Source organism: Coregonus lavaretus (assembly GCF_964263955.1).
Source record: "Coregonus lavaretus genome assembly, chromosome: 40".
Classification (NCBI taxonomy): domain Eukaryota; kingdom Metazoa; phylum Chordata; class Actinopteri; order Salmoniformes; family Salmonidae; genus Coregonus; species Coregonus lavaretus.
The window spans coordinates 11,242,957-11,260,723 of record NC_140027.1 but is presented as its reverse complement, the minus strand read 5'-3'; the positions used below and the strand labels follow the sequence as shown (position 1 = coordinate 11,260,723).

At 45.8% G+C, this 17,767-nt stretch overlaps 1 protein-coding gene across 7 annotated transcripts in view; it reads right to left on the bottom strand.

Moving 5' to 3' along the window:
* Nucleotides 1–17,356, bottom strand: part of LOC311113279 (sodium/calcium exchanger 1-like) — a gene marked incomplete at both ends in the record, with an annotated part of 29,775 nt that extends 12,419 nt beyond the window's left edge. For 5 of the 7 annotated variants that reach the window (XM_084156492.1, XM_084156495.1, XM_084156491.1 and 2 more), the window contains one exon: nucleotides 15,543–17,095. In XM_084156492.1, coding sequence (XP_084012618.1) covers nucleotides 15,543–17,080 — 1,538 coding nt within the window. Of the gene's footprint in view, nucleotides 1–15,542 lie in introns of all 7 variants that reach the window. The other 2 variants (XM_084156489.1, XM_084156490.1) reach the window with 1 other exon arrangement.
* Nucleotides 17,357–17,767: the final 411 nt, after the last annotated feature.

The following is a 17,767-nucleotide window of genomic DNA, read 5'->3' as shown; positions in this document are numbered from 1 at the left end:
CCAGGTCTGTTTGTGCTGTATATCCAGCTCATGACAATGACAATAGGAGTTGGCAAGACAACACAAACAGATCTGGGACCAGGGGTAAGGTGAGAGGGAGGTGAGAGACTTGGCTAGCTCTAACAGCTAGCCAAACATGTCTGAAAATGTATTCATACACCACACTACTAATCTTCTTGGACAAAATATACAAGTAATGATAAAAATGATGTAGGCTGCTTTGAAAGAAGAGCATTTCTACTTGGCTTGGACCTAAACAGGAGATGACATTGGCTGATGGCTACTGTTGAATAATGCAGAAACTAGCTTCTGTAATAACAGGAAATAATCACAACAGATTGTGATAATTTTAGGGATGAACTATTCACAAAATCCACGATTTGTATAAACATTTTTGCCATAAGAAGATTAACAGCAAATCCATGCGACACACCTTGAATATTCAAAATGTTACCTTGTGGATGGTTGATGAACGGTACTTCAAGGCTGCTGTGTTTGCCACATTTTGCCCCTGACAAGATGGACCATTTAAATCTGGCAGATAACTGCATCTAATAACAGAACATTTCCATGGTCTGACATGTACACTGCTCAAAAAAATAAAGGGAACACTTAAACAACACAATGTAACTCCAAGTCAATCACACTTCTGTGAAATCAAACTGTCCACTTAGGAAGCAACACTGATTGACAATAAATTTCACATGCTGTTGTGCAAATGGAATAGACAACAGGTGGAAATTATAGGCAATTAGCAAGACACACACAATAAAGGACTGGTTTTGCAGGTGGTGACCACAGATCACTTCTCAGTTCCTATGCTTCCTGGCTGATGATTTGGTCACTTTTGAATGCTGGCGGTGCTTTCACTCTAGTGGTAGCATGAGACGGAGTCTACAACCCAAACAAGTGGCACAGGTAGTGCAGCTCATCCAGGATGGCACATCAATGCGAGCTGTGGCAAGAAGGTTTGCTGTGTCTGTCAGCGTAGTGTCCAGAGCATGGAGGCGCTACCAGGAGACAGGCCAGTACATCAGGAGACGTGGAGGAGGCTGTAGGAGGGCAACAACCCAGCAGCAGGACTGCTACCTCCACCTTTGTGCAAGGAGGAGCAGGAGGAGCACTGCCAGAGCCCTGCAAAATGACCTCCAGCAGGCCACAAATGTGCATGTGTCTGCTCAAACGGTCAGAAACAGACTCCATGAGGGTGGTATGAGGGCCCGACGTCCACAGGTGGGGGTTGTGCTTACAGCCCAACACCGTGCAGGACGTTTGGCATTTGCCAGAGAACACCAAGATTGGCAAATTCGCGCCCTGTGCTCTTCACAGATGAAAGCAGGTTCACACTGAGCACGTGACAGACGTGACAGAGTCTGGAGACGCCGTGGAGAACGTTCTGCTGCCTGCAACATCCTCCAGCATGACCGGTTTGGCGGTGGGTCAGTCATGGTGTGGGGTGGCATTTCTTTGGGGGGCCGCACAGCCCTCCATGTGCTCGCCAGAGGTAGCCTGACTGCCATTAGGTACCGAGATGAGATCCTCAGACCCCTTGTGAGACCATATGCTGGTGCGGTTGGCCCTGGGTTCCTCCTAATGCAAGACAATGCTAGACCTCATGTGGCTGGAGTGTGTCAGCAGTTCCTGCAAGAGGAAGGCATTGATGCTATGGACTGGCCCACCCGTTCCCCAGACCTGAATCCAATTGAGCACATCAGGGACATCATGTCTCGCTCCATCCACCAATGCCACGTTGCACCACAGACTGTCCAGGAGTTGGCGGATGCTTTAGTCCAGGTCTGGGAGGAGATCCCTCAGGAGACCATCCGCCACCTCATCAGGAGCATGCCCAGGCGTTGTAGGGAGGTCATAAAGGCACTTGGAGGCCACACACACTACTGAGCCTCATTTTGACTTGTTTTAAGGACATTACATCAAAGTTGGATCAGCCTGTAATGTGGTTTTCCACTTTAATTTTGAGGGTGACTCCAAATCCAGACCTCCATGGGTTGCTAAATTTGATTTCCATTGATTATTTTTGTGTGATTTTGTTGTCAGCACATTCAACTATGTAAAGAAAAAAGTATTTAATAAGATTATTTCATTCATTCAGATCTAGGATGTGTTATTTTAGTGTTCCCTTAATTTTTTTGAGCAGTGTATTCCTCCATTAAAGGTAAACTACACACTGATTGCGAGTCCTAATAGCATTAGCATAAACACAAATGTCAACATTGGTGTGATTTCAATTGCTTACACATATTCAGAGACAGCGCAATAAACAGGGTCATTTATTGGAGTTGAATTACACTGTCCCTTGATAAAACAGTGCTGCTTTTTAGTTTTCCCTTCTTTTGGAAGGGAAAATTGCCATAGAAAATAAACACATGCTGTGTAGTCAACCTGGGTTTAGAGCATTTCGTATTATTCTGTACGTAATTCCAAAATACTCCTGTTTAGTATGATATGTTACATTTCGTATGGTAAGTATTAATTTGTGGATGTTCATCACCCATTTCGTATGAAATGTTAAGAATTACAATTTGTATTATATGTTACAAATTTGCTAAACGTACAAGTGGCTAGGTGGCTAACGTTAGCTAGCTGGCTAATGTTGCTAGGCTAGGGGTTAGGGTTAGGGTTAAGGTTTGGGTTAAGTTTGGGAGTTAGTTTAAAGGGTTAAGGGTAGGAGAAGGGTTAACTAAAAGTAGTAAACAGTTGAAAAGCTAAAATTGTCCATGATGAGATTCAAACTCACAACCTTTGGGTTGCTAGTGTAACCGGTGTGAAATGGCTAGCTAGTTAGCGGTGCGCACTAGTAGCGTTTCAATTGGTGACGTCACTCGCTCTGAGACCTTGAAGTAGTTGTTTCCCTTGCTCTGCAAGGGCCACGGCTTTTGTGGAGCGACGGGTAAAGGTGCTTCGAGGGTGACTGTTGTCGATGTGTGCAGAGGGTCCCTGGTTCGAGCCCAGGTAGGGGCGAGGAGAGGGACGGAAGCAACACTGTTACATTGATGCTGTTGACCCGGATCACTGGTTGCTGCGGAAAAGGAGGAGGTCAAAAGGGGGGTGAGTGTAACCGGTGTGAAATGGCTAGCTAGTTAGCGGTGCGCACTAGTAGCGTTTCAATTGGTGACGTCACTCGCTCTGAGACCTTGAAGTAGTTCTTTCCCTTGCTCTGCAAGGGCCGCGGCTTTTGTGGAGCGACGGGTAACAGCACTTCGAGGGTGACTGTTGTCGATGTGTGCAGAGGGTCCCTGGTTCAAGCCCAGGTAGGGGCGAGGAGAGGGACGGAAGCAACACTGTTACACTAGACATTCACATGTAATGCCAACCCATCAGTCATTTAGCAGATGCTTTTATCCAGAGATACTTATAGTAGTGAGTGCATACATTTTCATACTGGTCCCCCATTGGAATCGAACCCACAACCCTGGTGTTGCAAGCACCATGCTCTACCAACTGAGCTACACAGGACTACCATCCACCTCGACCAACCACCCTAGTAAGTAAACATCTGTCTTATGTAACCATCCCAAACATAACATAAACTAATTTGAGCGTCTTGGATTTATGTCTACTATGTTACGTCTAGTCTATGAGACCAGGCTGGTATAAGTGGGTTCCACAGTGTTTTGAGGGTATATTCTCATAGGCATATTGGAGGTATGAGGGTCTTCCTCTTATATTGTTCGTAACATTACATGGTGTTTGGGTTAGAGGCTACGTGTCGACTGAAAGCTAATGTTACACAGTGTGAATACAGTATGGGTGAATTTTCAGTAATAATATAGTACTTTGATAACTTTTTCAAAACCTCATTAGGTGGAGGCTAGAGAGGGATTGACAAACCACAAACTATTTCAAACTAATCGGAACCTCCAAACTGATTAGAATTAGGGCAATTATGTGGGATAGTCAACCTGAGCATGCAACAGTTTAATTAATGTTTTGTTTGTCCATTCTGTGAGTCATTTTATTTGTGATTTTGCGTGGAAATGTCACTTCCATCACGCTGGAATTGCCCATTACTCAAAGTCAACTACTAAGTGACAGGGGACCTTTTTATAGCGTCATTAAGCTGATGTTCATGTGATTGACTAAGGTTAACATGAATTATTGATTAACTGCCTCTTAGTGTCACAGAGGTGAAGGAGTTGCTGGTGAAAGGAAATAGCAAGAGTCCTGCTGGGCCCTTGGGTGACATAACAGGGAGTCAGTCACTTCCTCTCGTGACACCTCCTATTCACCCTCTGAGGCAGCCCTGGGTGTCATGGAATAAACCATGGGTGTCAAACTCATTTTGCCCTAGGGGCCGCATTCGATCTTCAACAAGGTCCGGAGGGCCGCACTGAAAATAGGTTATGTTTCCTTGCTGTCAGAATTCCATAGTTTTGGGAATTTTCGCTGCTTCCTGACTGTCTAGTGATTATTAGCGACTTGGACAGTCAAGAAACTGTATGAATATAGGTCAATTATCATTTCCACACAGTTTCGATTTGGTTTTAGTCATTTGAAAGTATATTGAGTTTGTCCCCCCCCCCCCCCCCCCCCCCCCCCCTCAATTTTCAAACCAACAGCGGGCAATGATCCCCCATCCTCCGAAACAAAACAAACTACGCAATACTTATTAGTATGCAAAACTGACTATGCAAGAGATTTTGTTGTAGGCAGAACGCATCAGAGTAGGATTCTATTGCATTGACGTGCATGACTCAGCCGTACTCTCCACAGACCAGTGCGGCATAAACAATCAGAGCTGCAGTAGGCCTATATGCAAATAGACCTTTGCCATATATGGATCTGTGCCATTCACTTCGAACTGGACTGTGTTTACAGCATGAGCGGTCATGCGTTTGTTTTGAGATCAAAGCGAGAGCTGCATGTAGCCACATTTGTTCATATCCTTTGCTAGTTAGTGAGTTACTAGCCCATTTATAGATAATCTGTAGTCAGCAATGGGGGAGTGATTGCTTCCTACAAGAGCACAAAACATGTACATTTCTAGACATCTTTGAAAAGCGAGTCCGGTAAAGAGCTTTTGTTTTTGACTGAAAGGGGCAGTGTTGTATTTTGAGACAGGCTTGAATAAGCTAAGTAGCCAATAGGCAGAGGGTAGCATAATTTGTCTGATTCTCTGTAATAATGGTATGGGAACAATAATGCATTTTATTTTGTAAAGTGGTTTCTTGAATCAAACAACACAACAACATTTGCAGTCACGTCCTTGTCTGAAGGACAAGTGGATAAACAGGTTAATGTCAAGCCTTGCATGTTTTTTTCAAAATTCATGGTATTTAGGCCTACATTGAACACCACACATTGGCTGCTACTGTAGGCTGAATGATGGAACAGCTATTTCCATGTTAAAATGTTATGAATGCATTTTATTCATTGTTTTTGATAGGCCTACATTATGATCAAATAGCCACAGTATCCTACTTGACCACTGTCTGAAACTGTAACTTAAAGCGGGTACAGCCTCAGTGTTCACAGTAAACGCACGCTGGAAGTTGCACAGAATTTTCACAACGTTCAAGTTTGCGTTCAGCAGACCTGAAATTTGCTCAGTGACTACTTTTTTTTTAGCGAACATTGCCCGCGGGCCAGATTGGACCCTCTCGCGGGCCGTATGTTTGACACCCCTGGATTAAATAAAAAGAAAGGACAGGCAGCAGATGATGTATGTTTGATAGTCTTTCACTGCTCATACCCGAGCCCCCAGCCAACAAATAATAGTTTTAAAAGAAAGATTAAGAAGTTCCTTGTTTGGATTGATGGCCTATTACAACATAATACTGTAGCAGGTTTCCTGATCAAAAGAGCGAAAGAAAAGAGTGTTCTATTTTTGGATTGCTCCTACAGGCTGCAAACTAATACTATTTTGACAAATTCAGATGGCCACCTGGTAAAAACGGTACACAGGGTTACTAAACCTATTCAGTGGCTCTAATCTGCAAAAGTCAACAGAGAGACCACCCTAGCGAGCCACTGTTACTCCACATTTCAATTGGCTTTTGAATTGGCTTTTTTTTTTTTTAAAGGCTGCGCAACAAAATAAAAGTTGGAGGCCAATAACTCTGCTGAGCAGTCGGTTTGTTAAAGGAGGGAATATTTCTACTGTGTTGGCTCTGAGCAGGATTACATGTGCCGGCTTCCTCACAGCTTTGTCAAAGGCAAGCTCTGGATGTAACTTTTACAGAAGCCAAGTGTACAAGCAGTTTAACTGAGAGACACAGAGAGAGAGAGATTGACAGACAGTGGATGAGTCATGACAGAGCTACTGAATGGCAATGACAGTAAGAGAGAGAGAGAGAGAGAGAGAGAGAGAGAGAGAGAGAGAGAGAGAGAGAGAGAGAGAGAGAGAGCGAGAGAGAGAGAGAGAGAGAGAGAAAGAGAGAGGGGGGGGGGCAGAGAGGACATAAAGGGGAGAGGAGAAGCGAACAACAGAGAGAGTGGGAGAGAGAAAAAAAAGAGTGAGAGAGAGAGGACATGGGGACAAGGAGAGGAGAGAGAATGTTCCTCTGGCTTCTTAGCCCTGTGTCAATCCGATCCCTATGAGCCAGCCCTCCAACTGAGTCAAATCAGCCGATGCTGTTTGACTCAGGGCCAACCACCAGCTGCGAGCCAGCACCTCTCCAGTCCTCAGCACTTCCATAATCCCACTAAATAGGCAGTGTCAACAGTCACACTGCCACTACATGTCATCACCAGTGACCTTGTCAACGTCAGTTACCTTCCTTGACAATTGTATTTTCAGTGAAAGACAGCCCCAGATAGTTATACTTTAATGTCCCATTTGCGAAAGACTCAAGTTCAGAGTAGGCTTTACTGTGACCAGAGTTGAATTAAAATGAATGGTTTAACCCCTTACACTCGCGGAAATTGGCCTATTTGGATAGGGCCAAATGTAAATGTTTCTAACAAAAGCATATGCATGACAATGGTAGCAACTGAAAGAGAACACTGAAGATTATGGGGAAATAATCAGACCAAAGGTGAGGACACAAGACTGAATCCAAACATTACACTGTTGATTTTATGTGCATTTTATATTTACTGTACTTTTCACAGCATTTGTCAATAACAAAATCTGAAAATAGTCTGGACACATTCAGTAACATAGTAAGAATATTCACTGAAATGTTAGTTTGGTACAAGATAAGAAAAAATGATTACAAGGGTTTGAGTGAGAGGTCTAACTGGCGTCTCCAAGTGGCCACACACCTCTCCAAACTGTGCACAGTTCCTAAGTAATTTCAATGCACTTTTATGACTCAAGGAAAGAGCCTTCAACTATAAGGTGCTTTTTTGAGCTTTCCTAGCTTTACCATTGAGGAACTGAAGCAAGCACACTTGTAGTTTTTTGTTTGGAACACAGCCCTGCGTCCCCACCATCACATAATTGCTGTTGCTGTTTACACAATCCAAAAACGTTCCATTATAAATTGCAATCTGGGTCAGGTGGGCATAATTTGAAAGCTTATTCTATTGCCAACAATAATATCTTACAGTGTTAGGCTTTCAGAAGGCACTTCAGACAAACATATTGTAATTTTGATGTGCATAGAATGGAGTCATGAGTGCATTCAAGTTCGTGATATGCGGCAAATTTTCTTCACAAAACGACAAACATAAGCTCATTTTGTTCAGGACAACCCAGGGTATAACGCATGTCATCTTGTAACTTTGGATCAAACATAGCGATCATAAACGTTGATACTGTAAATGACATGAGTTTTCAAATATGGAAATGTGTACTTTTGGACTCATGGGTGTGTGGTTTTCTTGTATGACATCAAAGCGGCATTTATTATATCACTCAACATCTTTCAGAAGACATCGACTCCTCTCGATTTACAGCATTTCCATCACTCAGACAACAACAAATGTGCAAAAGTAGCCCAATTAGTGGGAGGGATGGGGGCATCTTCTTGTCGCGCGCGGTGCTCAAGTTTATAACGGCTGTCAGTGTCACACCCTGGCTCTGGGACTCTATATGTTGAGCCAGGGTGTGTATATTCTATGTATTGTATTTCTGTGTTGGCCCGAGTGGTTCCCAATCAGAGGCAACGAGTGTCAGCTGTTGCTGGTTGTCTCTGATTGGGAGCCATATTTATAGAGGCTGTTTTCCCACAATAGTTGTGGGATCTTGTTCCGTTTGGTTTGTTCCGTGTTGGTTGTTAACCTAGGACGTCACGTCATCGTTTGTTGTTTTGTTTATCGTGTATTCATTAAATAAAGATGTTCGTTCATCACGCTGCGCCTTGGTCCACTCACTCTAACGATCGTGACAGAAGATCCCACCATACCAGGACCAAGCAGCGTGTCCAGGAGCAGGCGGCCTGGACATGGGAGGAAGCGCCAGGAAAGGAGCTGGAGAGGTTGGCGATGGCCCAGGTGGGCAAATCATGGTCCTGGGAGGACATGCTCCGGGGCAAAGGGCCATGGGCTAAGATTAAGGCCCTGGCGAGAGAGGAGCAACGGCGTCAACAGTGTCGTCGTCGGACGGACGAGAGGCAACCCCAGACAATTTTTAGGGGGGGGGCACACGGCATGGGCGACTGGGCAGCAGGAGGCTGCCACAGGGCGAATTGGGAGATTAGGAGAGGAGGCCACCGGGTTTGGGGGGCCAGAAGGCAGGTTGGCGGAGCCTGGATGGAGAGCAGAGCCAACTCCCCGTACTCAGGCATGGCAGCATGAGACTGGGCAGGTTCCGCGGTATGCGGAGCTGCGTACTGTGCCACGAGTGGTCCGGCATAGTCCGGTACGTCCTGTGCGAGCACCCCGCACGTGTCGTGCGAAGGTGGGCATGCAGCCAGGACGGAGTGTGCCGGCTCAGCGCTCGTGGTCTCCAGTGCCTCTCCTCGGTCCCGGATATCCTGCGCCAGTGTCACGTGCTGTTATGCCAGTACGGGTACACAGCCCTGTACGTCCTGTGCTGATGCCTCACACAGAGTGTGTGAAGGTAGGCATTCAGCCAGGACGGGTTGTGGCAGCTCTTCACTCCAGGCCTCCTATCCGTCTCCACAGCCCGGCCCGGCCTGTTCCTGCTCCTCGCACCAAGCCTACGGTGTGCGTCGCCAGCCCGGCCCGGCCTGTTCCTGCTCCTCGCACCAAGCCTACGGTGTGCGTCGCCAGCCCGGTCCGGCCTGTTCCTGCTCCACGCACCAAGCCAGGGGTGCGCATCGTCAGCCCGGTCCGGCCCGTTCCTGCTCCACGCACCAAGCCAGGGGTGCGAGTCGTCAGCCCGGTCCGGCCCGTTCCTGTTCCACGCACCAAGCCAGGGGTGCGAGTCGTCAGCCCGGTCCGGCCCGTTCCTGCTCCACGCACCAAGCCAGGGGTGCGAGTCGTCAGCCCGGTCCGGCCCGTTCCTGCTCCACGCACCAAGCCAGGGGTGCGCATAGTCAGCCCGGTCCGGCCCGTTCCTGCTCCACGCACCAAGCCAGGGGTGCGCATCGTCAGCCCGGTCCGGCCCATTCCTGCTCCTCGCACCAAGCCAGGGGTGCGCATCGTCAGCCCGGTCCGGCCCGTTCCTGCTCCACGCACCAAGCCAGGGGTGCGCATCGTCAGCCCGGTCCGGCCCGTTCCTGCTCCACGCACCAAGCCAGGGGTGCGAGTCGTCAGCCCGGTCCGGCCCGTTCCTGCTCCACGCACCAAGCCAGGGGTGCGAGTCGTCAGCCCGGTCCGGCCCGTTCCTGCTCCACGCACCAAGCCAGGGGTGCGCATCGTCAGCCCGGTCCGGCCCGTTGCTGCTCCACGCACCAAGCCAGGGGTGCGCATCGTCAGCCCGGTCCGGCCCGTTCCTGCTCCACGCACCAAGCCAGGGGTGCGCGTCGTCAGTCCGGCACAACCCGTGCCTGGGTCACCGGTGCCTGGTCAGGTACCGGTCAGCTGCTCCACACCGGAGCTTAAGCAATCCGCTCCTACGATGTCCAGTCCAGCTCCAGCCAGCGGGGCCAGACCGGACCAGGGGCGCTACGGGGGGATTATTGGAGGGTAGTGGGCGAGCCCGGAGCCGGAACCGCCTCCGAGGAAGAATGCCCACCCAGCCCTCCCCTGGTTTGTTTATGTTTAGGCGCGGTCGCAGTATGCGCCTTTAGGGGGGGGTACTGTCACACCCTGGCTCTGGGACTCTATATGTTGAGCCAGGGTGTGTATATTCTATGTATTGTATTTCTGTGTTGGCCCGAGTGGTTCCCAATCAGAGGCAACGAGTGTCAGCTGTTGCTGGTTGTCTCTGATTGGGAGCCATATTTATAGAGGCTGTTTTCCCACAATAGTTGTGGGATCTTGTTCCGTTTGGTTTGTTCCGTGTTGGTTGTTAACCTAGGACGTCACGTCATCGTTTGTTGTTTTGTTTCGTGTATTCATTAAATAAAGAAAGATGTTCGTTCATCACGCTGCGCCTTGGTCCACTCACTCTAACGATCGTGACAGTCAGTCAAAACCCATACAGCGCAGTGAAGCGCAGAGCCAGAGCTCTGACGTCATGTATAGCATGTTACTGTACAGCCACTGGGTTCCAATTAAGGTGCTTATCAATGACATAATCTGCCATTTTCAACCCGTATACGAGATGACAGGGAGTGGAAAGAGCTAAAGAAATTATTCTAGTTGAGTAAAGCAAAGGAAAGACACATTGAGTGCTAAAGAATAGCTTAGCAAAGCTACCGAGTTGACCAGACCCACATTTCTGACTTTAACTAATGGGACACACCAAGAGGTGACAGAGGAACATCTCCAAAGAGCCACATACACCAGACTAGGAACCCTGGTTTTACCTGGCTCTGCTTTCAGTGTATTTGGGCCTTCCCGGGTTATCAGACCCTGTTATGGAGAATTCTAACAGGGAAAGACTTAACACCAACCAGTAACAGGCATTACCCTCTATTCTTCAGACCCAGCCACACAAAAGGAGACTGAGAGCAAGACTTGATAACACAGAGGCAGTCCCCATACACATAAGCTTAGCCTTTTAATTCAAGCCCTCCAACTGGACTGGCAGTATCTGTGATTAACTAGAGGAGAATACTGTACAATGACCGACTCAGCGACTCCACTCTATCAGTCACTATAACGGAGGAGGAAAACTCCCCAATGTAAAAACTCTATTAACCAACTCCTTTGTGACCTACTCAATTATAACCTTTCAACCACATACAGTAGTACATCGTACTTCCATGCAGAAAGTAGGCTATAGTCTGTCTCTCATTGGACTCTGTCAAGAGTAATTTTCTTTTGGTGCCTAAGGAGCAGGCAGACCAATACGTTGCCTTCCCTACCATGAATATAATTAGTTTTTCCCCCTCACATTAATGTTCTATTTCTGGCCCTGCTTTAAGAGCATTATGCCAGTGGTCTTGAAATCATTAGCAGTTTTTGTGAACCTGAAGACTGCGGTAAGTAAGAAGACAGCTCATAAAGTGAGGGAGGCTTATTAAATAATAATAATAATAATTTGGTGGGTGCTTATTTGTCCTATTTCACACATGTAATAAGCATGTGTGAATTGGAAATGTGTTTTTTTACCTGGTAAAATAATGGTAAAATAAAAAAATGGCATATCCCAACTCCAGCTGAGTAACCCCTCCAAAAGTGGGGTCATGGCCAGGGTCTGCCATTATCAACGGTGACCCTCAAGCAATTAGGGTTAAGTGCCTTGCTCAAGGGCATATTGACAGATTTTTCAGTGGGCAAACGTACAAAATCAGCAGGGGATCAAATACTTTTTTCCCTCACTGTAACTGATACAATTTAAAGATCTCAATTTAAGGTAAGGTTTGTCCTTGTATGATCTAAATTGATATTGTTTTATGATGATACCATCTATCTTTTCATATTTGTGCAAATCTTTCTAAAACAGAAATTAAATGGATATCAATCAACAAAGAAGTAAGAATATGTAGGCTAAAAAATTAACCCCAAAAGGTTATTCGAGGATCCATTAAAAGGGGTTCTCCCACAGTTTCAATTTGAATAACCTTTTCTTTTTAGAGTGTAACACGTCTGCCATCATCTGCTCCCAGTCTCTGTATCTCAGCCAATTAGAGGCCTGACAAACATTGTTTCAGCCATGTCGAGAAAGCCTGACAAACATTTCAGCAGCAGGGGGCCTCCGTCTGCAGAAAAAAAAGACACAAATATGTCCATCACCCCTGAAGCGTTTAGCTCCCCAAAAATTGGGACATAGGCACTGCACTGACCAACCCCCTCAAAAACATCCAAAGGCTGCAAGGGAAATCATATCAGGCGTATATAGACAGAGGTTGAGTCAGTGGAGTTGGGGAGTTTTTGTGTGTCCTCCTCCCTCTTCCTCCCAGGCCTGGGTTCGCATAGTATTTGATATCGTTCAAATACTTTAAGCATTTGCTTGAGCCTGCACCAGGCAAGCTCAATCAAGCATAGCTTGAAGTCATTTGAAAGATTTCAATCAGGATTTGAACCCTTGCTGTTCTTGCTCCTCTATGGTCCAAAGTGCCTTGGTCTCTTGCCTCTGTCTGTTGCTCGTCTGATGAAGCGGTGGTGACAGCCCCGCTGTCATGCAGCCCAAGGGAAGGCGTCACTCCCCCAGCCATGTGATCCACAGGCCAGAGCCGCCACTGGGCCGCGCGGTCAGCTACGCTAGCCCTGGATCATGACAGTGGTCTGCTGAGCTTATAAGGATAGAGGAGCACGAGGTCTGTCCTCATGCGAGAGCAGGCCAGAGACGAGAGGGCAAAATTAGCATAGGCAAAAAAATGATTTAATTCGTTTTTTGAAATAGTACCTCCTCCTAAAGCCCAAAGTAACCCTCTGTCAAGTTTCATGCTTGTCAATGTGTGTAGTCAAAGCAAAGCCATTCATTTCACTACATGTAGGCAGGGAAGTTAATAATATCTATAGTACCAGGGTCTTGTCAAAATAAAAAAAGGCATGGTTGGACCATCATTCTCTACGGTTGATGGCAGCAGATATGATCTTGTCTGATAAGGACAGTAGGACACGTTCTGGCTGTAATAACTTGTGATGTAAAATGATGTAGTTTTTACATTTACAGCACAGTTATTGTTCAGTATAGTTAAGTACAGTGGACCAAACCCCATTAATGGAGAAAATATCCAGTAGAAATGTCACTTTGTAGAACATTGTTAGTTTGATATTTCAAAGGTGGCTGAAAGGTCCTTGACGGAGTACCTGGTGCTAATTCTTTCAAACCTACACTGGCTCAGTCAGGAGCTAAGCCCTTAATACACATTCATGTCTCCCAATATCATCACAACCACTAACACTTGTTCCTACCAGCAAAACAAAAGAACATGGCCCTGACCGTGTAACTTCTTGTAACGATACGACTAGATCGTCTTTGACTATTCAACCCCCCTTATCTGGATACAGGATCCAGCAGGTTGAGAGCAACCAGTTCTCTTGCTTCAGTGACAAATGGAATTACCATCAATCATATTCTGTCTGTAGCATAAGTGAATGATATGTGCAGAAACATAAATCAATGTTTACATTGCAATGGACATTGCATGCATCTTCAAATAGGTTTGGAAATAACTTGCAACTGCATCCTCTCAAATGTGTCAATGCCAACGCTAATAAATTTTCCAAATGAAAACTTAAGAACTGACTTCCCAACAGAGGCTGGTGCCTTGTCTATATATGGTACTGCTTCTCTATGCAAAGCTTGCTGAACCGATTTACATTGCTCACTTCAAAGCAATCCGTTTGCCTCTGTATAAATGTGTGGACATCTTAAAACAAGCACAGGGCCTTTTCCATTTCAACATGTTGGTGCTGTCCTCAAACTGGCAATGTTTATCCTCTATGGAATACATTTGTTGTCATTATATCCCCCACCCCACAATGAATGGAAAATGTCTGGCCCAACTGCTATTTTAGGTATGTATACCTGACTATACCAGTATATCATTTAGGGGAGTTCCAGTTCGAAGAGGGGATTGAGAAAAGTGTCGCTGGATTCCCCATTGAAAAAGGCAAAAAGGCCTTACTCACATTCAATTTCCTATAAATGATGGACACACTGATATGGAAAATCTGTATCGATAGCAGCTGCATTTTCACACTTCAATATTACAACTGCTTAGCTTACACGCAATGTCTTATGAATGAGGAGTTTGTTTTGAGTTTAAATAAACAGGATAGACTGCAGACTTACCAATTCAAGATCAAAAGTATTTTAGCTAGTATGTAAACTACATGTGGAGTGAACAAGTAGGAGTCCTACAGTCTCATGTTCATAACTCCTTTCTCTGCTCGTAGCTCTCTGGAACCTATAACATACTAAAATTAGTTTAGTAATTTTGGGGAGATCTTCATAAATAGTAACTTTTTGCCGATAACTGATTAGAGTCCATTACATATTTTGATAAACCTGTTATATTGATATTTTTTATCTTCATCAGGAAGGTATTCCAGTGTTTTTACATACACAAAATGATCAGCCAAAGAACAGCTGCTGCCTCTTGGCTTCAACATATTCCATACCTAATCTATTCATGCCACATGCTAATGTCTCATTATCATTAAGCATCACAATGATCATTTCTTGATGTGTTTTCTCTCTTTTGTCCAGCCCAGTGAGTCATCAAGTCCCATCTTCAGTGAGATACACCACGTTATTTGGTACACTTGAATACTCTCAATTGTACAGTATTGTACAGTATGTTCTATGCTGAAGCACTTCAAGTCATAAAAGATTCAACTGGTGTTGAGCGAAAAGTGGAGGAGAAATTGCAGAAAAACCCATTTAACTGAAATTAAATCATTCAAGCCAGTTCTGCAATACTCTAACAGTCCACAGTATCTCTACATATGGTATGCAAAACACTAATTGGTAGATTTGTAGACAGGGGCTAGTCAGGCAGTCAATTGAATGCTCACATGAATGGATAAAACAAGAGGGGCAGTGAGGGCAAAGATGAGAGAAAAAGAACAGTGAAGCAGAAAGGATGAAGTACAGTGGAAAGATAGGAACTTAAGACACGATTCCTTCTTGAACCCCAGAGACACTTCCATAAATGGAATGTAATGATGAGGTCAATGGGTCATACAAGTACAACCCACTGGGCAAAAACTGGTTGAATCAACGTTGTTTCCACGTCATAAACAACAAAAAAGTGATGACGTTGAATCAATGTGGAAAACTGATTGGATTTGCAAAAAGTCATCAACGTATGGGAATTTCGTCTTTTTTTTCACTCAACTTTTAACCCATATCCAATGATATGATGATATTTTTTGTTGATTTCACATTGAATTCACATTAGTTGACAGCTAAACCAAGTGTAAAATAAAACATTTTAGTTGAACTGACGTCTGTGCCCAGTGGGAAGTCTCTTAGTGCTAGGCGATAACAATAAAGCTCTTTTCCTTTTGAGACAGAAAGTCGCTTCTGTGGGACAAACTAGAAACAAGGACATTGACATAACTAAGACATAACAGTTGTCCAAATTGAACTTCAATGTGCTGTAGGCTACACCTCATTTACATGACAACAATACAAACATGACAACGTTAAAAGCAAGTATGTAACTTACAAGATCTCATCGTTCTGGAACTCCAGCGCTCCGTGCGTATCTTCAAAGTCTTCTCCCCCTCCTTTTGCTGTACCCTCCATGGTCTTGTAGGGTATGACCACTAGTCCCCGTGCTCCTGAGGTACGAAGAACCTTCACTTCCATCATGCCGATACTCTCGCTCACGGTCATTACCGGTTCTTCGAAAGTGAAGATCCCGGCATGGTCATCGTCAAAGATAGTCACGGTGGCTGAGCAGGGTAGGCCAAGGCCCGCCAAAGTGTCCACGTGATTAGCACTTGATTGTCCGTAGCCAGTGCCCTCCGATATGACCTTCACGTTGCTAAGGTGGACCAGAAAATGCTCATCCTCCTCAAAGATGTCATCATCAATGATGTCTATCCGGATCTCCTTCTCAGTCTCACCAGGTTTGAACACCACAATGCCCTCAGTGAACTGGTAGTCCGAGCCAGCATTGGCTGTGCCATCTTCGGTACGGTATTCCACTGAAACAGTGTTAGTTAAGTCCCCACCAAGGCGTACGACATTCAAGGCCACTGTACCGCAATTCTCCAAGCACTGGTATGTACCGGGGTCAAAGAAGATCTTTGACGAAAAGTCATTCTCCGAAACTTCGGAGCGGATCTCGTACGCACCAACGGCTTTCCTGGCTTGGTCTGCTGCATGCTTCTTCAGAACGTTCCCTGCTCCCGTCATGATCCTGGTAGCCTGGCATCGGTAGAAGGCGCGACTCTTTTGCTGCTGTGTCAATACCTGGTAGTTGGCCAGTTCTATCAGCTGCTCCGTCTCCTTCTCTGGATGCTTCTGCTTAAGTTCCTTCAGGATCCGGGTCATTTCCCTCCTGGCCTCCTCCTCATCCAGGTCCTTCTCATCGAAACCCATCGCTCCGTCCATGAAGCCCTCTGAGTTGAGCATTTTCCCGTCCATTTCAATGTCCATCTTTGAAGGAAATTGCGCCTCCCCTTCCGTCTCAATGATCACCCCTCTTCGCTTCCCTGCGCGGTAGCGCTTGTACATGTACTTATAGACAAGAAGTCTGCGATCTGCGACGTAAGCCATCCCCACACACAAGGGGAAGAAGAACAGTGTGACAAGGCCCTCCCACACCTGTACGATGCCGGGGGAGATAACAGCCAAGATGAGATAAAGCCAGGTGTATGCAAATATACTCCAGGTGGCGGTAACAAAGAATACCCTCAAATGTTTGACTTTCCGGTGCTCTCCATCGGGAATGACAGAAACGCAGAATCCAATGATAACGAACATGTTGAAGGCAGCACTGCCAACGATGGTGTTCGGGCCCAGATCACCTGCGTTAAAGTTGTGACCGCACACCTCAACGACGGACAGTAGGATTTCTGGGGCGGAGGAACCCAGGGCCATAAGGGTCAGGTTGGACACTGTCTCGTTCCATATACGCACGGTGGTTGTCACTTTTTCGCCATTTGGTTTCTTGATGGTGATCTCCTTCTCTTGTGATGTAATTACCTCGATGGATGCCATGAAGCGATCCGCAATGATAGAGACCCCCAGGAACATGTAAAACAAGGCCACAAAGTAAACTGTGGCTCTTGCCAGTTTATCACCAAAGGATGGGTTCTCTGGTAACCATATGGGCAGAATGACACCCTCTTGGCATTCAGTCCCCACTGAATCACATTTCTTGTTAGTTTGGTTGCCAATGGAAGAGTTTGTTCCGAGGCTTGGGTCTGAATTCCCTGCTGTAACAAATTTAATTTCAGATGAAAAAACTGCCAACAACACTGTGAGTTGAAGAGTGCTGAAGAGGAAAGATGATGTCCCAGTTTGTCCCATGATTCTGACGAGGTGTTCTCCAACTCTTCCTTTCACCTATGCAAAAAATAAAAGGGATCGATGAGAACAGAACTACCAAAAACTGTAAAAATTTGAGAAATGACAAATGTCTAAAAGAGAAATATTAATTTTTCTAACTCCAGTGTTTCCCTAAGTTACAGTAGATATAAAGCAACACCCCCAAGAGCCGCCTCCAATGCACACATCACACATTCAATATTGAAGCCAATTGAAGCTAAATTATTTTAGGAAGGGGCTCTTTTGTCAGATGTGAGGGCACTTCAGGTGTCCTCTGGACTGCCAGGTTAGGAGGGGGGACCTGTCAAACCTGGTCTGGGAAACGTCCTAAATAATTTCTAGAAAATAACACTGGTTTAACCAGACAACCACACAAGTGTACCACACACTTCT